At 38.4% G+C, this 25,643-nt stretch overlaps 1 protein-coding gene across 2 annotated transcripts in view; it reads right to left on the reverse strand.

The window, feature by feature from the left end:
- Window positions 1-311: 311 nt before the first annotated feature.
- The window catches only part of LOC124798320 (H/ACA ribonucleoprotein complex subunit 4), an 87,764-nt gene continuing 62,432 nt past the window's right edge, over window positions 312-25,643 (reverse strand). For both annotated transcript variants that reach the window (XM_047261661.1, XM_047261660.1), the window contains 3 exons: window positions 21,352-21,427; window positions 13,193-13,366; window positions 312-574 (listed from right to left, as the gene is read on the reverse strand). In XM_047261661.1, the coding sequence (XP_047117617.1) occupies window positions 500-574; window positions 13,193-13,366; window positions 21,352-21,427 (325 nt within the window). In that variant the 3' untranslated portion in view covers window positions 312-499. The remainder of the gene's footprint in view (window positions 575-13,192; window positions 13,367-21,351; window positions 21,428-25,643) is intronic.

The following is a 25,643-nucleotide window of genomic DNA, read 5'->3' on the forward strand; positions in this document are numbered from 1 at the left end:
AATGCTAGTCTTTTTAAGAATACAGAAGCAAACACTGTTGCAACCGCAGTCCTCCTTTCTCAGGTGTAAAGATTAGACTGCTGCCACTATGGCAGGAGCTTCACATCTCTTTTTGACAATATTTTCAAATTCAAGCACATTTAGTAACGCATAAATGGAAATTCAAAATACAGCAACAGTAAGTATATGAACTTATTACCAGTCAGTCATTTATAGTAATTATTTTTACATGGATAAGGTGAGGGGTTTGCACAGAAAAGGTTTTATTTTTCTGCTGCACCTATGTGAAAGTTAAAAACAACAGATACAAATACATATATAAAAAATTTATTTGTACAAATAACAAATGACAGTGCCTGGGCTGCCATTTTTACTTTCACTGTCTTTAAAACCACCACGCCACATTTATTATCTGTTTAATTTAAACAGAATAATCACACAATATAGCAGTCCTAAATGAAAAACCTATTTCTCTTTCAAATGGCTCACTCCATAAATTTCACGCTGCCTCACCTTCTTCCTTCCTTTTTTCTTTATCTTTCTTCTTTTTTTTCTTTTTCTCCTTAGTAGGTTCCTGAAACAAAACACCATAAAGGACTTACACATTTGTATAATTAATGATATTTTTATAGTGTGTCCTCTTGTGGGTGTTAGATCAGCTTTTTTGGCTGCTGAGCCCAAATCATTCGTACCTTAATAAAGATCTTCCACGTTTTTACAGCCAACGCTCCCAAATGCAATATTGTAGAGCACTGCCTCAGAAAAAGAGAACTAATAGTTATCATAAATTCATGGAAATTCAGAAATAATGGACATAAATACTTGATTTGGAGAAAAAAAGTTCAGTAACATATTTGGTAACCTGTTAGCAGCATTGCAACTAATACTGTAAGAATCTCATCTCGTGGAGTGAAAGTACCACTGGTAAGTGTGCTGATAAATAAGAATAGGATGCTTCACAATACTCTTTTCAACAATTACTTTATCTAAATAGTACAATAGCAGACAGTTACAGCATGTCACAGCAGCCTCTCTCGGGATATGTATAGTTTACACCTTGAGGAAAGCAACTGTAATACTCTTAGAAATCTGTCATTTGAGTATTAAAGCATTTTAAATCATGATGTAGCTATACAAACAAGGATTTTAATCCTTTCACCAGTCAGAAAATTCCATGTGCTTTCTTTAATGACAATATTCTAAACGACTCAAAAAAGAAACACTTCCCGACTGCTGACAACTAATTCATTTTTAAAAATGCAAGTTAACTTGAGCCTACCAAGTGGGGAAAGTCAAGAACCGAAAGCTATATTTTTTTCTTATTTTGACACGAAATCGGTGGTTGTACTTAATGACACTTTCTCTTATTTTCAGATACACTTGTTACCTCACATCTCTTGTGTTGGTTACATAACTAAGAGATTAAGATGAGAACTTATTTTTCAGGATATGATTTGTCTTCATTCCACTGATGTGCCTGATCTAAGGAAAATGTCTGTCTTTGTCATCCCATAAACACTTTGCATATTTGTGACAAATGCAAGGGGCAAACAAGGAACTGTTTCATTGTTGGTAAAATACACATTATTGAAAAATTATCATAAGAACTGTGCCACAGGAATTGTTATAAAATATTTCATGTCACCAAATTAATTATGCCACTAACAAACATTTCAGTACCTTCAACACTGGCAGTATGACTAGTTGTTTTGTCCAACTTCGTTTAGTTTATTATTTGGCACTTATCTGAGACTTCAGAGTCTTCGTTGCAGCATGCCTGAATAAAATAATCTCCATTTTCAAATCACGTCAATTTGAATAAAATTCTCGAGCTTTTGAGGGCTCTCTCTGCCATCATCATCATGAGTAAAACCACTGACTGCCATTTTGGCATGGTTTTCCACTTATATAAGTGAAATTGCAGCCTCTAACACCAATCAGAGAGGGTAAAAACAACACATATGTGGAAAGTGAGTTCGGCAGCTCATAGCAGCTCCAGCCCACCAGGGACCAAGTGACATCAGGTGATGTGAGGGGCCGGAGCCACATTTGAAACTGCCATTTCTGCCTCTATACAAGCATCAAGCATCTGTCTTTGCTTCCTCTCGACATCCGAAGCTCACCCCCCACACCCTACGAACTGGATATCCCGGGGTCTCAGTTAAAATTGTTGCTTATTATTCATTTCCCAGTCGTGGAATATTCCAATATGTTGACACATGAGCCAAAACTCCCATGTTTTCAAACTGCATTTGTGCCCATTTTCCAAACAGTGCTGGACATGGCCAACTTGTGCTCACTTTGTTTAATATGCTGCTTGTACTCGATACAACATTGTGCAACTGTGCAAACCTGTGATCTACATAGATGTTATCGCATTTGCAATGGACACCATATATACTAGACACACAAAGGACTGTGTCGTCTTTGACAGGGTGAAGACACTTCGTATCTTGGCGGCTGAACGGAACACCGGTCTAAATCCATGTCTCTGTAGCACACACCCTAACTTGATGCTCCTTGTCCAACATTGTGGCAGGAAAGCAGCTGGCTTGGCCTCTTCTGCTGATTCATCTTTGGTGGCACCTGAAAGTGTTTGCAATGTCTCTCTTGTTATAACCATTCTCTCTGGATACATGTCTCAAGTGCTGCAATTCAGACTGTAGGTGATTGTCATCAGAAATAACTTTTGCTCCATGTATTAAGATGTTTAAGACCTCTTTCTTGTGTATGGGTTGGTGAAACCTATGGGTGTTGACGGATTGATTATTGTGTGTCAGTTTCCTGTATACTGAATGACCAAGCCGGCCTCCTGCCTTTTGCAAACTAAAACATACAAGAACGGTAGCTTCCCATCCTTCTCCACCTTGATGGTAAATTTAATGTTGGAATGGACACTGTTAATGCAATCAATGAACTGCTGCAGTGAACTTTCACTGTGAGGCAATATCAGGATGGTGTCTTCAACATACCTTAGGAAGCAAGATGGACGCAATGCCGCAAAGTTCAGAGCAAACTCCTCAAAGTGCTCCATGAAGAAATTCACTACTGCCAGAGACAATGGTGATCCCATCGATCCCATCACTGTGCCATCCATCATTTCATAATATTCATTGCAATACAAAGAAGTCTGTTGTCATTCAAATATGATGGAACAACTTGACACTTCCAGGTGGAAACTGTGGGGCCAAAATATCTAGTGTATCCTGAACTGGCACCCTTGTAAAAAGTGATAATGTCCAGGCTAACCATTACATCATTTTGGCCTATTTTCATTTTCTTGAGTATTTCAACATGGTGTTCATATTGTTTCAGTTTTGGCACTAATAATCCTGCAAAATGTTTTGCCAGTCTGTAGGTGGGCAAACTGATTGCACTAACAATGTGTGTAAGGGGGACATTTTCTTTGTGTATCTTCAGCAATAAATAAAGCCTGGGAGGTCTTGCAGTACAAGGCCTTAATTTCTTAACCACCTTTTCTGGTAACCCGCAGTCTTTTAATAACTTCACTGTCTTTCTGATGATGGCCTGTGTCAGACTGCGACTAAGCTTCCGGTTTAAGTCATCTAATAAATGTAGTACCTTCAGTGTTCAGAACCACGGTGTCATTTCCTTTGTCAGATGACAAGACAGTCAAGTTGTCATTTTCACGCAATAAGTGTAAGCCACATCATTCCTATTGGCTAATATTAGATTTCGGTGGCTTAGCTTTCATTAGTATACGGCTGGAGGTTAGTCTGACATCCTCAGCTGCAATCACAACCTATATGCAGAAAACTGCGGCAGCCCCAGCAATCATAGGTTTTACTCCTAACAACAATGGCAGAGACAGCCATCAAAAGCTCGGGAATTTTATTTCAATAGACGCGGTTTGAAAACTGAGAAGATTTTATTCACTGATCTGAGGTGTTAAAAGTGTTGTTTGTGTTACTGAAACAAAAATGTCATAAAGGTACCACAACATGTATGACCTAAATAACCCAGAGAACCTTAGTGAAGTAATTTCCATGACACAGAATGATAGTGATAGTGAAGAACTAAATAATAACATTGAATCAGAATCTTCAGGAAATGAGTATGTGATAGAGGTAATAGAAGAAATAGCAGATGAAATAGGAAATAGTGTTGTTGATGATGATGATGATGATGATAATATACCAAGTGATAAAAATCTTATAAGTAAAAATGGAAGATCTTGGTCGATAAATCCACGAAAAGCTACGCATCAATCAGTTCATAATAATATTGAAGTGCTTCCAGGAGTTACAGGAGCATCTAGTGGAGCTAAATCAGCAAGTGAAGCTTTCAAGTAGTTCTTTGACAACAGCATTTTAAGAATTCCTTGTGGACTTCACCAACAAAAAGGTATACAGATATTATGAGGAATGAAATGCAAGATATCCAGAAAAAGAAGAAACAATGGTTGCCGAAAGATGTTGATGAAATGTACTCATATTTTGGAGTGCTGATAACTGCGCGTGTTCAGAAAATTAAACAGGAGTCTATAGAACTGTTGTGGATCACAGACGCTATGTACAAAGGAGACATTTTCCTTGCTTCAATGTCTCAAATTTGATTTCAGCAGTCGTCTATGTTCATCAGATTTGATGACATCACTACAAGAAACAAAAGGAGAAAAAATGATGAACGTGCTGCTATCTGAGACAATGTCAAATTGTTTGTCAACCAACTCAAGTCAAATTACAATTCTCATTCGTATGTTTCAATAGATAAACAATTTTTCTCTTTCTGAGGGTTATATGAAGTCGAAACTTACGTAGAGTGTGTAAGTATGGGCTTTTGTTGATGCTGAATCAAATTATGCACTGAGCTTGCAAGAGTACACTGGAAAAGAAGGGAGTGCTCAAGAAGAAAAAAAATAAATAAATAAAATAAATTAAGGACAAAGCATCAAGCTGGATCTAACTAGCTGTCCCAGAGCAGGTTACAGCATCACTACCAATTTTTTTTATGTCTCTTCCAATTGCAATTTAATGTTGCAAGAGAATCAATGAGGAAGAATAAGCAAAAAATACCTGAAGCTTTGTTACCAAACCCTATAAAGAAAGTAATATCATCTGTCTTTTCATCTTTTTTATAATGTGGTTACTTTGGTGTACATGTCCCAGTGCTTTGACTTTGTAGTACTGAGCATAACAACATAAATGTAGGAGGTGACACTGAAAGCTACAAATCAAACATAATTTTGCTTTATAGCACAATCAAAGAGGATGTAGATACAACGGACAAGATGTTAATGAATATTCTTTGAAAAGAACCACAAGAAGATGGCCTTACTTCTTATTTCTCAACATTGTCGACATAGGATATTTGAATGCTTATACGTTATGGAAAAAGAAAATCAAATTCTTCCATGAAGTTCTATGCAAGAGAGGAGAAATTTTCTGCTGAATGTTGGCAAGGATTTGAATAGCCCAGAGGACATACGAAGATGATAACTGTAATCAAAAAAGTCTTGTTCGAGAACCTGGGGTACGGGAAGACAATATAGTGAACCTCCCACTGAACTCCAGCTTTCAAAAAGACGCCGATGTCAGCTGAGTCCAAGAAAGTTTGACAGAAAGTTTAGTATATCCCGTGAGATATACAAAAAAGAACATGCATAAAACATTCAAAAAAAATTACAAAAACTGCTTGTGTTCCATGCAGTGACAACAAAAAAGTAGACAAATGCTTGGTAAACCTTAAATTTTGTATTCACAGCCACAGCATTGTAGCCTTCATTAATTGTTTAAATGTGTAATATTAACAAAAAAAGTTCATGTTGCTTAAGTAAAGTTTTCTGTTACAGTTTGCAGTCATTTCTATTCAAAAATCACTATTATACTGATTAGAATCTAGCTGCACTAATTTTGTGATTTGAAGTTGTCACATTCACCGTCATCGAATTGTTGGAAAGATATGTTAGAAGCTAATTAATAATGCTAATTAATAAATTTTTATGTGCACTCAAAATATTTATTTTTATATTAACAAAAATTGTTAGGTATACCAGGGACCTGAATCATGTCCTGCTGAAATGAGGTACATTCTATACAACAGGAGAAGGAAGCATCTGCCTCCTCCTCCCCCCCCCCCCTTCCAAAGAGGTTTGTCTTTTAATCGTTTAAAGACAACACAGAGTAAGCTAACTACTTGCTTCTGAAGCTGCTGTTTATTTAAGTCCTTACTATTGAAGAATCATCAGTTGTTAACACCAACCACGAGCCTGGAATTTTGTTGGGTAACACTTGCTACACAAACTACTGCAATTTGAGTAGTTTACAAAGCTGTGGAATTTTATCTTATCTTTTCTTCTGTCAAAAGCAAATCCATCCCCATAGTTCAATATATTCTACACTGGAAAATAACAGATGCAACACGTACAAGCATTTGAAAGATGCTATTTGTCTCTCACAGCTTGAAGAATTGGGTTTTGAATTTAGAACATGAGAAAAGCAAATTTCAATAACTATGGGATTATTTACTTTATTTCAGTAAGCAAGGAGGACAACTGATTTAGACCAGGACTATATTAGCTTGGAGATATTCAAAAGAAGAGCTCTGAAGGAGCTACAAAAATGAGATACAGCAGTATAGTTAAGACTATTAAAATGAACACAAATCAGTCAAAGAAAGAGTGGATAATGTGACAAGTGGCAGATAATTAAAATGTATGCTGAAACTACCACACAATTTGCACCAAGCAACCAAGCAATTGTTGGTCTCTTCTCCAAGAAAGGGGTGACCTGGCTTCAAGCACATTCAAATTTCATCATCTCTCCTGATTAGTAATGAGGCAGTATTTCAAAGCTAGGCTACTAATCCCACAAACAGCCTGTAATTATTCTTACCATCCACCACACATCCTCTGTGACAACACGCCTACAGCATAGAAACTGCACTTCATACCACCATGTCAACCACACAGGTCTTCTTGACAGTGCTCATTTGTCGAATATGAATGTAACTGGTGACTAGCAGCGTGAGTACCAGTCTTTGCCTTGACAAATGTCTGCTTGTGTCTGTGTATGTGTATGTGCGGCTGGATATGGGTGTGTGTGCGAGTGTATACCTGTCCTTTTTTCCCCCCTAAGGTACGTCTTTCCGCTCCCGGGATTGGAATAACTCCTTACCCTCTCCCTTAAAACCCACATCCTTTCGTCTTTCCCTCTCCTTCCCTCTTTCCTGATGAAGCAACTGTTGGTTGCGAAAGCTTGAATTTTGTGTGTATGTTTTTGTTTGTTTGTGTGTCTATCGACCTGCCAGCGCTTTCGTTTGGTAAGTCACATCATCTTTGTTTTTAGATATATTTTACAAGCATAGTTAGACATAAAACAGTTGTGGATGTTATAGGTGTGTTTTTCTCTTGGGCATATTGATTGAACTGCTCTAAGAATGTTCAAGAAGCTTAGACATGTGAGTGATGGACGGACTGCATTTTAGATGCTACATTGCTATCATGATTAAAATCTATTGACATAAATCCAAGGAAACAACAGACCCGTTACCCTACTATTTGCAGGCAATTCATGAAAACCTACTTAAATGGTATGAAATGACACAGAATGCTACTGCTGAGGAAACAAAATATAATGGATCTGAAAACCTAACAGAAGCCTTTTATATTGAATCAAATGTACTTATGGCCTGCAACAGAAGTATTTAACAAGCTCATTCTACGCATAGTCCATATCAATTCAGGCAGGCTAGGAAAAAATCTTACCTTCATAGTCTCGGACATTATCGAATTTAACATATGTTAAAATGAAGGACTAAGTAAGGAACACATTTATTGTTTTCTCAAAAAAACACTGTTCCGAGATACAGCCCTCCAAAGATGACACTGCACATACCATTTTGAAGATGCAAATTTTGGAAAAAATTTTAAAATGCTGTATCTCTGGAACAATTCTAGATATTTTGTTGTTTTTTTTTTTTATTTTAAAGATAACTGCTTTATGATTACAAAGAAAACTTCCATTTGGATTTATCTGTCAAAACTCTTTTACTACAGTGTTCTGAACTTTCTTTACAATTTATAGGATTTTTTTTTTTTTTTTTCAAAAACACCAGTCCACAAAATTTTGATTTTTTCCTGTTGGTTAGTGCCATATAGTTCTACATTCTCTGAAAAGGAGAGCTTCCACTTTTAGATGGTACAGGTTTTATAAACAATTGCAATTTTTGCCATACATAAAACCTGTTTTATTACCACATTATTACATAACAGGCTCATAAAAATCAAAACTTAGCCTTCTTTAACATAATTTTAGTTTTGAAAGATGAGTAAGAGACTCACGTTTTAAGCATTTTAAATGGTTCCGAAATGTATGTGAAATATCCAAAGACTTAAAGGTTTCAATTTATACAACTTCTGTGGACTCTGTTTTGTACTGAAATTAGCCAGTCAATTAATTAAAAATGTGTTCCACTGCTTCAGTATCTCCCTTTGACATAGAGTGATGCCTTCCTGATTAACCAAAAGGAAGTGGAGCACTTACAATCTTCAAAACATTGTGAACAGGAAGTGAGCACTGATGACATTGTTGCTGTCCTCTAGCTGGTAACCTATATAAAGCAGCTGGTTCATGTGGTAGCATGAAGTTCACTACAATTTCGTTTAACTCATAACTGGTGTCTATTATCTCTGCCACCACTCACAGTCACACACACCACAAACATACCCCTTCTCAGGTTGTGAATATGAATATTATCCTGCTGTTTCTGAGGTGTTCGCCGAATGAATGAAATTTCTTCTTACATGCTCTTTAAAGTGCATGCATTATAAGTTCGTCAATCACTTTGAGTCCAAAAATGTGTCTTCTGAATTCCTTTCACAGGAGTAGTTTGTTTGGACCATTCTTTTTTCTACTCACAGAGTTCTTCGATTTCCTCTTTGGACAAAAGAATGAGGGCTGTGGATGTGTAAGATTTCACGACTCTCGTAGAATCCTCAGCATTCCGAATCACAGCTGTATTTGATCTGGAAGGATTATGTTTTGTAGCATGGTACTTCAGCAAGCCTCCAACACCATCACAAGGCCCCTTCCCATGACCAGTACCACTGCATACCCGGTCAGTTGGCAGAAGTGATTTACTCAATTCAAACAGCTGGTAATAATTTTTAAAATGGCTAGGAGCACCATCAGAAATGATGATGATCTTGTCTGTGCCTGTTTAGAGTTGAAGAATTTTGCGTATTGCTAGTAAAGCATGTGCTGAGTCATGTCCTGTGTCCTCACTTATAACTGCAACACTTGTGGTCTTGTTTTGGAAATATGTCACTCCTGTAGAAAGTGAAACCTGGTCATTACTCCAATGATACCCTTGTACTTCTTTTGGGAGAATTACAGTTCAGTTCTCAGCAAAATCACAGTGAAGCACTAAACATAGCTCTTCAGCCTGTACACACCCTTTCACTTCTGCACTGTGTTGTTGCAATTTCTTCAGATGCTGGTGTGTTACTGCTTTCACTGACCATTTACCAAGTTCATCAATGAAACTGTCAAAGGCAACAGTTTTCCTAATTAGTTTATTTTGCTCTAATGTCGCATATGTAATTTCTGCAGAGTTATCTGCTACGTCTTCCAGGCCAAGTGTCTGTAAAGACAGTCCTCCCTTTCCAGGGCAGTCACCACATTCTTGAAACAAACAAGTCTCTCGCTTTGTGTCACAGACTACTAATGACCTCACATGCTCAACCAAGGTGTCATACGTCACATGTTCTGGTAAGTTCTTCAAAGTTACCACACAAAGTTCAAAATTCACACAGTTCACACCTAAACAGACATCTAGATGGGTGTGGAACTATCCACTCAGTTTGTAGTACATAAAATTTTGATCTTCCAAGATTTGAAGTTGTATAGTTGCTCTTATAAACTGCAAAAGTTTCTTTAATGCTGCGAGTCATGTACCTCTTCACATTCACAACTATTTTACCTTTAACTGTTACAGTTATAGTGTCTTTTTTGTTGTCACTCTGGTGAGAACAAACCCATTTATCTTAAGAGTTCTGCACTATCTGAACTTGAGATGCTTCTACAGCATGACCAAAATAGTGATCTGGTCTTCCAAAGACTCCTTTTACAGACCTCACATTTCTTGATTTGTCTACCATGTACTTTGATACTGATGGAACATGGTTCAAAAATGTTCTCTTTGAAAATGTCTCTAGAATAATAGTTAAAACTTGCATTTTTTCACTGCAGGATGCACAATATTCAACAGCTGAATTGATATTTATGAAAAATTCCTGGCAAGAGGTGCAAGAGTGCTTTGGTTCATTTTCTTCTGAAGATGGAATTTCTACTTTGAAGAGTGTGGTCAGTTTTGCTGTATTGTTCATCCATAGCTTTAGTAAGTTCTCTGCGCTTTCTTGATGCATAGAGCTTATGACTCTACTTCACTGACCACAGATTCTTAACAGGACTAACACCTACCTCTGTAGTAGGGTATTTAATTCTTCCTCTACTGATGCAAAATCTGTATCATTTACACCACCGGAGGCTTCACCTTGTTCAGATACTATCTGTTGTTTTTTTTTTTTTTTTTTTTTTTTGTATCACTCTTTTATGGATATGCAAATAGCACACTTCACTCTCCTGTGGCCCCCGTCAGAAGACATTTACACCAGTCCTTTTCACGAAACACACTGCAACTGTATCAACCGGCAAATTCCTCGCGGAAACACAGAACTCACTGGATGGTCTAAGATTTCTTAGAATCAGCTTCAGTAAACAAATTAACACTAAACAACTACAATGCAGAAATCCGCAATGAACAACCATGACAAAGAAACTACAACAAAGTGTAAGAAATATCTGCAACAATGAACGTGAAAAGAAATAACTGCAACAAAGAAAGTGATAAGAAATAACTGCAACAAAGAAAGTGATAAGAAATAACTGCAACAAAGAAAGTGATAAGAAATAACTGCAACAAAGAAAGTGATAAGAAATAACTGCAACAAAGAAAGTGATAAGAAATAACTGCAACAAAGAAAGTGATAAGAAATAACTGCAACAAAGAAAGTGATAAGAAATAACTGCAACAAAGAAAGTGATAAGAAATAACTGCAACAAAGAAAGTGATAAGAAATAACTGCAACAAAAAAGTGATAAGAAATAACTACAACAAAGACAACAGAAATGAACACTGTAACAAAGAAATTAGTAAGAAAACTTCAGTGAAGACACATTACCCCTGAACGTTAAAAAAAAAATGCTTTTTAAAAATAAAATCTGTCCGACTTAAAAGTGGAAACTCTCCTTTACATAGAATATAGTACTACATGGTACTAATCCACAGAAAAAAATCTAACTTTTCTGGATTGGCATTTTCAAAACAAAAATTTTTTCTGTAAATTATAAAAAAAATTCAAAAGGTGACAGTAAAAGAACTTTGTTTGACAGATATGTCCAAACAGAGGATACCATTGTAATCATTAAGCAATTATCTTTATATATATAATTTTAAAAAAAATTAAAAAAAAAGAGAAGACGACATTATTCCTCTAATTCTTACAATTCTGCTCATCGTGCTGTTTACTACATTAACTAGAATTGTACTGTACCTTTACAACACCAAGCACATTTGTCAAATGAGAGACCTCAAATAATTACAAAAAAAGAAAACTGACACCTTTTTCCATTTTTCCTCCCCCCCTATTCTTCTCCAAATACTACCTATAATCTAACTGGATGTACATCCCTACAGTTTCTGTTAATCTTTTAACTGTTGAGGCATTCTCACATAGACGGAAGAGAAGTCAAACAATGGAAAATCCAGGATGGAATGTAACAACACGAGAGAAGGAAAGTTACCACTCACCATATAGCGGAGACGCTGAGCCGCGATAGGCACAATAAAAAGATTGACACAATCATAACTTTCGGCCATTAATGCCTTTATCAGCAGTATATACACACACACACACACACACACACACACACACGCACACGCACACGCACACGCACACGCAAGCGCAACCATCAGCAGTCTCAGAGAGCTGAAACTATACTCTGGAAGTGGCCCCTGCCCCCCTCCTTTTTTTTTGTTACAACACCAGGCAAATTTGTCAAATTAGAGAGTTTCAGCTCTCTGAGACTGCAGATGTGTGCGCAAGTTGCGCTTGTGTGTGTGTGTGTGTGTGTGTGTGTGTGTGTGTGTGTGTGTGTGTGTGTGTGCGCGCGCGCGCACGTGTGTATGTAGGTGTGTGTACTGCTGACAAAGGCCTTAATGGCCGAAAGCTATGATTATGTGAATCTTTTTATTGTGTCTACCGCAGCTCAGCATCTCTGCTATATGGTATCAACTTTCCTTCTCTCGTATTGTTAGATGGAAGAGAAGCATAGACATGTAAATATACATGCAATATCATTAACAAGTAAGTACTCCATTACTTCTAATGATCGAGCTGGAGTGTAGTTTCACTTTAAACAGAATTATGAGGGATACCAATCTCAGTGTCACAACTATCTGATATGACATCACTTACAAAATACCTAACAGAACTGATAATACACAGATGGGTCAAACCAATGACAGAGAAAATGCACACTGCATTTCTACCCAGACATCATGTGTCACTGAACTTGCCGAATGCATACTACCTGATAAATTTCCTGCATTCCAAAACCCACGGAAGGCCACAGCGGACATGCTACAGGGTCTTTCTGATCCATTTAGGACAGCGTTATTTTACTGTGGTACATAAGACCCTCACCAAAATTCAAAAGTCATACTGTAATTGCTTTATTCTAGTATCAGGAAAGTGTTCTACCAGGCAGAAAGCAAATTTAAATTGGAAATATAATTTCTTTTTAGTGATTTGTGAGGCTTTGCAAGATATTGTAACAAATATGAATGAGGTGCACTGAAGTAACTCACGTAATTTACAAAACTGTTTCATATGGAGAAATGGGAATTATATACCACAGTGCAGATTACAATAGTCTCACAATTGCCATGCTCTATGTTACCTTTGTAGTGCAGAAAAGCTATGTCCTCTTGCATGTGTGTCTTGATATACGTGTGTTTTAACTGTGGCAAAAGACTGTCCCCAGAAACTTAGTGAGTTTTTATTCTTATCTACATTCCTGTTACTCAGTGTGGGAGAAGTGAACTGTCCAAATACATAATTACATTTCATTCTACATGGTTCACAATTTTAGAATTACAAAATACTAACCTCTGTACTAGCCTCTAACCCTTCTGCAGCTTGTGCTGTTTCCTCTGCACTTTCTAGCTCCAGTTTGGGCTTCTTTTTCTTCTTCTTTTTCTTCTCTTTTTTTACTTTCTCAGTAGACGCTCCTGATTTATCTAGGTCACTCTGCAAACTCGAACTGCTTGTACTCAATGTTCGCTGCAAATAAAATGATGTAATTAGCCATTTAATATACCAGCATTATCTGATTTTGGTTCTATAGCATATTTAGTTAATCAATGTTTTAGTCTTCTGGATAATTCCTGTGCATATAAGTCATTATACATTTAAGAGCAGCTAAAAGCTACTTATGTATATACTGATGAAACATACTAAAGTAACATTTGGAACTACAGAGCACTATTTCATTACACCAGCCCAGACTTTCAGGTGTATGGGCCCAGAGGAAGAGTAAACATGCCAACAATAGACTGAATATATAATGCCCAATGAATCATTACAATAGTTAGTTGGGCAGATTTTGCTTGAAGAAAGATGACGTAATGCAGTGCTAGACAAAGTTTCCATCAGACCTGTGAGATCAATCCCCTCTACAGGATCAGCTTCCAAGCTACACCTTTACATGATCACCATATGTTATTATGAAGCTTATTACATTATCTTTGTATTGTGAACAGCAACATCTTGTCAAGTATACAATGTTTGTGTATTACTGTAGTCCGCAACTGATCAACTTTACAGGAAAGTACCTATTCCTCCACAAAGCAGAGTGAAATTGATGTCCAACATTCCAATGAATTATGTTCAGGTCTCTGTATGCTGTATTAGTGAAGTGACAAACATGAATGTTAATTGTTTTGATAGTGTACAAGTCACAGCTGAAATACAAACAAGATTTTTATACAGTTAATACTGCTGTACTCTGAAGATCTAATATATCAGTCTGATGGTGCTGAATTGGGGTGAAAGGTAGCTACTCAGCTAAAGTTGCAACTCATCATTTCAGGTCATACCTGCGGGCCTGTTCAGTTCACTATTATAGACACCAGGTCTATTTTCCAGTATGCATGGAACATGAGCTATTCTCCAGAGGTGATGGGGGTCATTCTTTAAATAATCCTTAAAATGGGTTTTGGTTGAAGCCTACTATGCTAGTGAAGGGGTAGCGACTTTCTCATGATGGCATAGGGTGGAGACGCTTTGTGTGTGTGTGTGTGTGTGTGTGTGTGTGTGTGTGTGTGTGTGTGTGTGCGCGCGTGTTTTACTGAAACTAGCAAACGGACTTCATCAGAAAGCTTACCGTATTTACTCGAATCTAAACCGCACTTTTTTCTGGTTTTTGTAATCCAAAAAACCACCTGCGGCTTAGAATCGAGTGCAAAGCAAGCGAAGTTCTGAAAAATGTTGGTGTATGCCGCCACAACTAACTTCTGCCGTCGAATATATGTAGCGCTACACAGGCATGCTTTGTAGGCACAAAGATAAATACTGGCACCAAATTCTCTGCGTCAGTAAATAAATTTAAAAAAAGGTGGAAGACGAGCTTTTTTCTCCACCCCGAGTTTCGACCACTGCATTTTCATACATTATCCAATGAAGTAAATACAAATTCCGTATTGTTCATCTTCGAATGTAGCAGCACTTCAATGTACTACGTAAATCCGATGGCGACTGGCAAGACTGTTTGGGATGTGTGTCAATGTGGCCAACTTTACTCGTCAATATGGCCAACTCTACATTTTGAATTTTTTCCTACCTGTGGGAAGAGATGGTTGCTAATAGGAACTTTTATGAATTGTGAATCACATGCTGTATTCTCTTCACCACAAGAATAATACGAATATAAACATTTTGCCATGTATTGTTTCGTGTTTGCTGCTATCTCATTTAAATCCTGTCTGCTAATAAACTACGAAACTAGAGTGAGGCAACAGCAAACGCGGAAGAATATACATATCATGTCATGTTTATATTTGTATTATTCTTATGCCTAATAGTGATACAGTCAGAAATGAAGCACAGCAATTGACTAGATCTAAGACCACTCTAATTTCTGTGCAGAATGTAATGTACTAAAGAGGCGCCCGCAAAGATTTTCAAATGGAGAAATTTTTGTTAAACTCTCGTTCAGCACATATTCTATCATACGCAGTCTATTATTTGGTTCTTGTTGATCATTATCAAAGAAAGCAGCAGTGTAAGTAACAACAAATAGAAGTCTCTTGCCATTGTTTCGCTAATGAGACGATTCCTCTCTCTCTCTCTCTCTCTCTCTCTCTCTCTCTCTCTCTCTCTCTCTATTTTTTTAATTTAAAGTGGCGGTAGTGCGCACAAAAGCAAGCCATGCCGCGAGCGGCGACAGGCCTTAAACACGCACTATCGGAATGCGACAAACAATGCATGACACAGTACAGTAATGAATTTTCAGCTTAGAGTGACGCAAACACCTATAACATAGAAAACGGCGCTTATCAGATCAAAGAAAAATAAGCAATCGATTCAAACCAGACGAAGCACATGAAAAAGGAAGGGTACCCGTATAAATACGGACGGAGCGCCTGACGCATAGCAATGGCTACCTGGTAAAGCTTAACTGCTAAGCTTACGACTCGAACCAAACTACTGTAGCTGTATCGTCATTCATTTGACCTAAATTGTGTCTCATATTACAATGGACCAACTTTGTTTCGATTTGGAGATGCGGCCTAAAATTTCTCTCTCCCCTTGAATTTCGAGTCTCAAATTTCAGGTGCGGCTTAGAGTCCAGAAAATTTTTTTCCTTCATTTCAAGTCTCATTTTTCAGGTGTGGCTTAGATTCGAGTGCGGCTTAGATTCGAATAAATACGGTAGTCTACTCTTATATGTGTGACTACCATTCAACATCTCTCGTGTGGTGAGTACCAATCAATCACAATTCATATTGTTATTAATCACACAATATTATTTCAAGTCCATTTGTAAGCACAAAGGCCTTGGAGAAGAAATTTATTTTGTAAACACTAGACGAAATGTTCAACTCAAAGTAGCAACTGAGACACAAAGTTGAATGACATTACAAACAGAACAGTAAAACCGTACTCGCCGTTGTAAGGAGATGTTGCTCCAAAAATATCGAAAAAGTCATGCGAAATATTTTTAAACATGGGTGGGAGAACAGAGATCTCTCACAGATTACATTATTTCCATCATTTTACAAAGTAGTCCATGACAGTCTGAAGTACAAAATTTTTACGTAATTAAAATTCAGTACATTTCTCTGAGTCAGACTTGCAAAGTCTTCCATTCCCTCATCTTCATTTTTAAACAAGTAATTGTGTCGTTTATTAATAGTATACTAAAGTGCATATTTCAAACAGCACATAGCTCCACATTTTTGCATAGAATATGCTATATTAGTTCAAATATTTGTTTGTGTTTTATTGTTATTTGTTTACGTGGCATGCAGTGGCAAGTTTGCCAGCTGACATATTTACAGCACAGAAAGTACAACATGGAGTTTCCAACACTGCACAGACACGGAAGGGGAGCCTCAAAGGAGGCAACAGTGGGGATCACATTACAAGATCGTATATTAAAAATACAATTCAGATAAAAAGGAGAAGCTATTAGTTTTGTTTTAACTGTACTCAGATATTCACACTTCAAGTACACTAGTAAATCCTCATGTAATAAATGCAATTGTTATACAATACAGTGGAAATTCATTGGAAATATTTCAACCTCTGTCTTCTTTCCGTAAAGAACAACCAATACACTGTCATTCTGGGATAACTAAGACAGTTTTGAGAGAGCTACGAGGGCCGTTCAGAAAGTAACCTCCGGTTGATTTAAAAAAATACACCAAGTTAAATAAAAATATTTTAATATAAACATCTTACAACTACATCTTTGCACTATTTTTCTACATAGTCTCCATAGCGATTGAGGCACTTATCGTATCTCATCACAAGCTTTGAAATTCCTTCTGCATAAAAATCACCCACTTGTGCCTGGAGCCAGCCTGTGACCGCATCTTTGAGCTCTTCGTCGTCATCAAACCGCTGTGACCCGAGCCATTTCTTCAAATGCATGAAGAGGTGATAATCACTTGGCGCCAGGTCTGGGCTGTAAGGTGGATGGTTGATAACGTCCCACTTGAAGGACTCAAGAAGAGCCGTTGTTCTGCGAGCAGAGCGAGGACGGGCGTTATCGTGCAAAAAAACGATACCGGAAGTCAGCGTACCACAGCGTTTGTTCTGTATAGCCCGTCGTAACTTTTTTATTGTTTCACAGTACACGTCTTTATTAATAGTCATACCACGTTCCATGAATTCAACCAACAACACCCCTTTGGCATCCCAAAACACCGTTGCCATCAGTTTTCTGGCAGAAAAATCTTGCGAGGCTTTTCTTGGTTTGGTAGGCGAATTTGAATGTGCCCACATCCTTGATTGTTCTTTTGTCTCAGGGTTCACATACTTAATCCAGGTTTCGTCACCGGTCACGATTCTGTTTAACAATGGTTCTCCTTCGTCCTCATAACGTGACAGAAAGTCTAATGCAGAGGCCATTCTTTGAGTTTTGTGGTGGTCGGTAAGAATTTTGGGCACCCATCGTGCACAGAACTTACGGTAACCCAATCTTGCTGTCACTATCTCGTACAAGAGAATCTTAGAAATCTGTGGAAAACCAGTAGACAACTCCGACATTGAGAAACGTCGATTTTCACGAACTTTTGAATCAACTGTCTGAACGAGTTCGTCAGTCACCAATGATGGTCTACCACTAATCTCTTCATCATGAACGTTTTCTCGTCCACTTTTAAATAAACGTACCCATTCACGGACAACTCCTTCACTCATAACTCTTGGTCCGTACACGGCACAAAGCTCACGATGAATAGCTGCTGCAGAATATCCTTTGGCTGTAAAAAAACCTTATGACAGCACGCACTTCACATTTGGCGGGGTTTTCTATTGCAGCACACATTTCAAACTGCCACAAAAACTAAACTAGCGCAGGTACGACGTTCACTCGACCACGGCTTGATGCCGACTGACCTGTTGAGTGCGTGAACGCACAGATGGCGTCGCTACTCCCCCCACAACCCGCACTGTGACCAATCGGAGGTTACTTTCTGAACCGCCCTCGTACATAAAAGACTCTAATTTTCTGTGGTGTCACCAAGATAATGAATATTGATATAATGAAATTTTATGAGAGAAATTAAAGTGGTGTATTGACCTCTCATTCCCTCCTTAAAAGACTGAAGTCTTACCATCATCATAAAAAATATAACTTTAGATAACAGGACAAAAAATGTATTTCTGAAATTATCTTAAGTGTTTTCTGACATAACTAAGCCTGGCTCACAGTTACTCTGTATGTCTCTGCTTCCTTAGACCTATTTTGGCTGTACTTAGTACTTCTCGGAACCACTCGGTACAGAGCAGCATTTTGTGGAGCAGTGCAATACAGCACTGTTTCTTCAGACATATGGTGCAGTATTTTTCGATCAACATGATTCAACTTGGCAGAATCAAAGTGCCACTGATTTTTATGCCGCACTATTTGTTTGTGGTTTAAAGGAATTTGAAAGTGCAGTGGTTGTTGCAACAGTACATACTCAAAAAGATGTAATCTATCAACCTATTGTCACAAGGCTTTGAAAATTACAGACTCAATGTCCCCCCCCAAACAAACAACGAGAAATCTCAATGTCTATTAAGCAGTCAGTCACATAATGGCCAGGCACAGAAAATTTGCTGTGAGTGTGAGTGGCATTACAATACAAAGTATAAAGAATTTAAAGATTTAATTTGCAATGACAGAGAAAAGGAGTTGGCAGACCTAAAAGGACGCAATCCGATCCCAGTGTGAAAAACCCATACAAATATACAAATCACAGAGTTTTTGCTGTTTTTATTTGTACGTATTTGCTTGTAGAACTCCAACGTATTCACAGTCAGTTTCACTGTTTCTTGTTCTTAGCCAGTAACCAACTACACCAGGCCACCATTAAAAGCAAGCTACAGCATACTGCTTAAACTTTCCATATCAAATAAACTTTTCAGTTCATAAAAGAATGATTTACTGAGGCGGCAGAACTCATGAAAAAATTTATGTACGTAAAAAAAATTGCTACTGTGAAAGCACAATGCCTGAAAAAGAATTCCACCCATTTCCCTAAGCTCTTTGGTCTTGAAGAAAGTGAATTCATTTTGGTTTTGAAAAATACGGGAACAGTTTTCAAAACTTTTCAGGACCCTGCCAACCTCACATCAGGTTTTGTGGTCTTTTGGAGATCGTTTGCAATTTTGACTGGAAGCACCCCTATGCATTTGCACATTGAACTGATCGACCTGCAGCATTCAGTTTAAAAAACAGGTTCTTTCACATTAAAACTGTCCTGGAGTTCTACATAGGTTTGTTTGGGAAAATTTTTCACGTCTGCATAATGAGGCTGCAAAAGTGGTCAATGATTGGATCAACATGTGTGTGACAGTTTTCTCAATAATTAAACAACATGGATCATGATTATAGAGGAACCTGAAAGATGATCTTTGGTTTGTGGGGTGCTCAACTGCGCAGGCATCAGAGCCCGAACGAAGTACCAATTCTCTACGGACGAAGTCCCAATTCTCTACAAACGAAGTCCCAATTCTCTACAAACGAAGTCCCAATTCTCTACGAATGAAGTCCCAATTCTCTACGAACGAAGTCCCAATTCTTTACGAAGTCCAATTCTTCGCACTGCCCAATTCTTTCCACAGTCCAATCGAGTCACTGTCAAGAATGATGATGATGATGATGATGATGATGATGACAACACAAAAACCCAGTCCCTGTACAGAGAAAACCCCCAACATGGCTGGGAATCAAGCCCAGGACCCCGTGATCCAGAGGCAGCGACACTAAACACTAGATCACAAGCTGCGAACACAACCTGAGAGAGGAAAATCTGTGAAACTGTCCACACCTATCTGTGTGCCAGATATAAATTATAGTATATCTTCAATATAATGGAAGGAAACATTCCACGTGGGAATGTCTGCTTGTGTCTGTGTGTGTGGATGGATATGTGTGTGTGTGCGAGTGTATACCTGTCCTTTTTTCCCCCTAAGGTAAGTCTTTCCGCTCCCGGGATTGGAATGACTCCTTACCCTCTCCCTTAAAACCCACTTCCTTTCGTCTTCCCCTCTCCTTCCCTCTTTCCTGATGAGGCAACAGTTTGTTGCGAAAGCTTGAATTTTGTGTGTGTGTTTGTGTTTGTTTGTGTGTCTATCGACCTGCCAGCGCTTTTGTTCGGTAAGTCACCTCATCTTTGTTTTTATATATAATAGTATATCTTCAGTAACACAAAAATAAATAATGGTGAAATTTTGAGAGGTATATTGTTGAAAATTTTAGCCACTGCAATGTCAGTAGAGAAGTCGTAGATAATAAAATTTGTTTCTTTCACACGTAGTTAAAATCATTTATTCCGCCTTTAATAGCATGCTGTAGAAATTATTTGCTTTTGCCTCTTTTTATATCTCAGCTTAAATGTTGCACGAATAAATTTTAATTTTTTTACGTATATTCTCTTGTACCAACTGCCAGTAACAGTACAATATTGCTCATCATGGTATGTTGTATATAGCTTCAGATTTTCGAATTTGCTAATACATCATAATAACAAACGTAGCCCCACACAATCTATTCAGTGTTCCATGAACAGTTGCTCTACCATCAAATGCAGCATGTTCGTAGTTAACCCTTCTTCACACTCAAACACCATAGTGAAGGGGGAAAGTGAGATATATCCATATGTGTGCAGAGTTCTTGGCTATCCCTGTGCTACACAGAAACTGATACAGTGTGTCTCCCCCCTCCCCAAGTCCAACAGTAATCGTGTCTGCAGTACAGCTTATGACTGCATTAACAATATAAGCAGTCTGTCTACCACATTACATTTTACAGGAGGTACAAATTTGTTCTTGCTTTCCCCCTGCTACCCTATACTACATTCTTTTTCACAGGCCCCACAGAACGCCCATTTAATATTTAAATCTAAAAATATGTAAGTGTGTGCTTTAATGTGCTGTTGTCGTTCAGACAAGAAAGAACAGCACCACTTATTGTATTTAATTGTAATATTTCAGTATTCGTTTGTGGTAGCTGTAAATAACTAAAAGTAGAAAAAATTAATGACTGTCACTACCTTTCTTGTCTCCGTTGTTTCTTCAGGAACTTCAGATGGAGCCGCTGTTGCAATTTCACTCTCTGGTTTTGGAAGGCTGCAAAATATTAGCAATGAAATAAAACATATGCTGCAAAACATCAAACAATACAAAATTGGAAATGGAGCTCCCTGGAGCTGACTAAGGTTGCAAGCTTTAACTTAAATAATAAAATCTGGTTTTAAAAATACTGTCTTGGTTAGTAATGGCATATTCACTAGTGGCAGAAAATCCCTGTAAAAGTTAAGTTTGGTAAGTATTGAGCACTGGCATCAGGAAGGTAGGAGACATGTTCTGGCAGAAGAGCTGGGAGGCTGGGTCAAGAGTCATGCTTGAATAGCTTAGTTGGTAAGAGCATTATCCAAAAAAGGCTGAGCTGCAGGTTCAAATTCTATACGGCACAGTTTTAATCTGCCAAGAAGTTGCACAATACCACACACACTGCTACAGATTGGAACATTCATTCTGGATTTCTTATCATACACTCACTAATTTGCAAATTTTTGTCTTTGTTTACAGAAACCTCAACATTTTCAAAGAATACATAAGAATCATATGAATACATTTCTTGACATCAGAGTGACACAGAATGGAGGATGAACAGTTAATGAATGAATGAATGAATGAATGCTGTTACACATACAATGAACAGATGTAATTGATAGCAATTTCAATATACAAGGACTCTTTGTAAGTGAGTATGAAGTTGCAATAGACAATGCCAGCCTCAAAATATCATCAAAACACACTAAACATTGTGTCAGATAAGTTGATAGTCAAACATATTCTGTTAACATGAATCCTTATGAAAGATGCTAGCACATGTAAATGACATAATACTCTACAATACACACATTCCAACAATCTGAAGGTAAAGCTACTGAAGTACATGAAAGTGTTGCTATAGACAATAGGAAAACCACTCATGTCTTATCTGAATTTGACAGGCTGAAATATTTTTCTTCAGTCTGTTCCATATTTTGACCATGGCATATTCTCCTTTGTGTATCTTACACACAGCTGAAAGTAAGAACGAATGAATTATTTGTGAACTGCAGGAATGTTGATAAGTCCAAGAACTAATGTTACTTATTTATGGTAGTAATTTCCACATGCTACTAGCAACAGGAATCTGACCAAAATCAGAAAAGAAGAGCACCAAATCTGAAGTTCCAATTGAAATCTGCACACTTTTGGAGCCAGCTGCTCCCTCCTCTGGCAGAAGCGTTGAAGGGGAAAATAAAGGGGTGAAGGAAAATAATTGGTGATGTTTAGAAAATGGGGAGAGTTCAGAAAAGTTGTCCAGAACCCTGGGTCAGGAGAGACTTACCAGATGGGATGAGAAGGAAAGTGATTGTTGGGGACTGCACGAGACGGTACTTTAAAGCCTGAGAGCTTAAAGGTGGAAGACAGGGTAATATGCAAGAAAGAAATTACTGCTAAAACATTGAACACAAGTTAACAATAGTGGAAACCTAAATGCATCATATGTAATGGAGTTTGGGGGGGGGGGGGGGGGAGGGGGGAGATAGCTGGGCTAGAAAACAAAAGATATAGAAAACTAAAAGGGGATGAAGAAAGGAATAGTTACTAAGAAGAAATGCTGAAACCGAAGAAATTAACAAAAATTACAGCCAAGTTGGTGGTGAGAACCAAGGACATGTAGTAATGTCAGCTCCCATCTGCAGAGTTCAGAGAAAAAGGTGTCTGGGGGAAGAATCCAGATGCCACGTGTGGTAATACAGGCACTGAGGTCACAACTGTCATGTTGTACAGCATGTGTGTTGCCATTATACAGCCTTGGCCTATGTCCATTCATTCTAATTGATAACTTGGTGGAAGTCATTCCAATGTAAAAGGATGAGCAGTGTTTACATTACAGCTGGTTTATGACATTTGTTTTTTCACAGGTGGCTCTCCCTTTGATAGTATATGTTTTGCCAGTTAAAGGGCTGGTACAGGTGGTGGAAGATGCATAGGCAAGTCTTACAATGCGAACAGTCTGAGGGATAGGAGTCATAGGGTAACGAAATGAGTGCAGAAGGAGTACAGGGTCTGACAAGGATGTTGCACAGATTGGGAGGTCAACAGAAAGCTACTCTGTGTAGTGGCCAAAATGTCGGACAGAATGGATCTCATCTCAGGACACGATTTTAAAAAGTTGCAGCCTTGTAGAAGTAACTGCCAACTTCTGCTGCTGCTTGGTGTGTGTCTATATATATATATATGTATGTATGTGTGGATGGATATGTGCGTGTGTGCGAGTGTATACCTGTCCTTTTTTCCCCCTAAGGTAAGTCTTTCCGCTCCCGGGATTGGAATGACTCCTTACCCTCTCCCTTAAAACCCACTTCCTTTCGTCTTCCCCTCTCCTTCCCTCTTTCCTGATGAGGCAACAGTTTGTTGTGAAAGCTTGAATTTTGTGTGTATGTTTGTGTTTGTTTGTGTGTCTATCGACCTGCCAGCGCTTTTGTTCGGTAAGTCACCTCATCTTTGTTTTTTTTATATATATATATATATATATATATATATATATCTTTGCCTCTGCACTTCTGCCTCGACTGACATCTCTCCCCAAACTCTTTGTCTTTAAATATGTCTGCTTGTGTCTGTATATGTGTGGATGGATATGTGTGTGTGTGTGTGCGCGCGAGTGTATACCCGTCCTTTTTTCCCCCTAAGGTAAGTCTTTCCGCTCCCGGGATTGGAATGACTCCTTACCCTCTCCCTTAAAACCCACTTCCTTTCGTCTTTCCCTCTCCTTCCTTCTTTCCTGATGAGGCAACAGTTTGTTGCGAAAGCTTGAATTTTGTGTGTCTGTCGACCTGCCAGCACTTTCATTTCGTAAGTCACATCATCCTTGTTTTTATATATATATATATATATATATATATATATATATATATATATATATATATATATATATACACGAGGGTTATTCCAAAAGTAAGGTCCGATTGATTGCCAAATTGAAACCACAGTGAACATCAGAAATGTTTTACTTGTAACAATTAGCTACACCTTTCAGCTACTTCTCTACGTAGTCGCCGTTCTGACTTAAGACTTTTGTCATAGCGTTGTACCAACTTTTCAATAGCCTCATCATAGAAGGCAGCCGCCAGTGCTTTCCGCCAATTCTCCACGCTGGCCTACACCTCGTTGTCTGTGTCAAAATGTTGTCTTCAAAGACAGCGGTTCATGTGACCAGAGATGAAACTCAGGGGGAGACAATTGCGGACTGTATTGTGGGTAATCTAACATTTCCATTTGAAAACGATGCAGGAGCATCTTCATTGCCCCTGCAGAATGCGGCTGAAAATTGTCGTGAAGACGAAACAGCACGACAGTTATGTAATGTTGGCTGCATAGCTTCAGGCGAAATTTCTCACCAGGCCCTCGTACTTGGCGGCAGACACTATTTTCTAGACATCTTTACGCACTCACTGCGAGCTCAGAAATGAGAAGAGCGACGTGATGCTAACTGGGGTTATACTAGAGACACTACCCAACACATCTGTGCAAAGCTTTATCGGATTTTCATAGTCGTTTCCATTTCGCGACCGATCGGACCTTACTTTAGGAATAACCCTCGTATATATATATATATATATATATATATATATATAGTGACTTACCAAATGAAAGTGCTGGCAGGTCGACAGACACACAAACACACACACAAAATTCAAGCTTTGGCAACAAACTGTTGCCTCATCAGGAAAGAGGGAAGGAGAGGGAAAGACGAAAGGATGTGGGTTTTAAGGGAGAGAGTAAGGAGTCATTCCAATCCCGGGAGCAGAAAGACTTACCTTAGGGGGAAAAAAGGACGGGTATACATTCGCGCGCTGCGCGCGCGGCACGCACGCACGCACGCACGCACGCACACATATCCATCCACACATATACAGACACAAGCAGACATATTTAAAGACAAAGAGTTTGGGCAGAGATGTCAGTCGAGGCAGAAGTGCAGAGGCAAAGATGTTGTTGAATGACAGATGAGGTATGAGTGGCGGCAACTTGAAATTAGCGGAGATTGAGGCCTGGTGGATAACGGGAAGAGAGGATATATTGAAGAGCAAGTTCCCATCTCCGGAGTTCGGGTAGGTTGGTGTTGGTGGGAAGTATCCAGATAACCCGGACCGTGTAACACTGTGCCTAGATGTGCAGGCCGTGCACCAAGGCATGTTTAGCCACAGGGTGATCCTCATTACCAACAAACACTGTCTGCCTGTGTCCATTCATGCGAATGGACAGTTTGTTGCTGGTCATT

Source organism: Schistocerca piceifrons, chromosome 5 (assembly GCF_021461385.2).
Source record: "Schistocerca piceifrons isolate TAMUIC-IGC-003096 chromosome 5, iqSchPice1.1, whole genome shotgun sequence".
In the NCBI taxonomy this organism is placed as follows: domain Eukaryota; kingdom Metazoa; phylum Arthropoda; class Insecta; order Orthoptera; family Acrididae; genus Schistocerca; species Schistocerca piceifrons.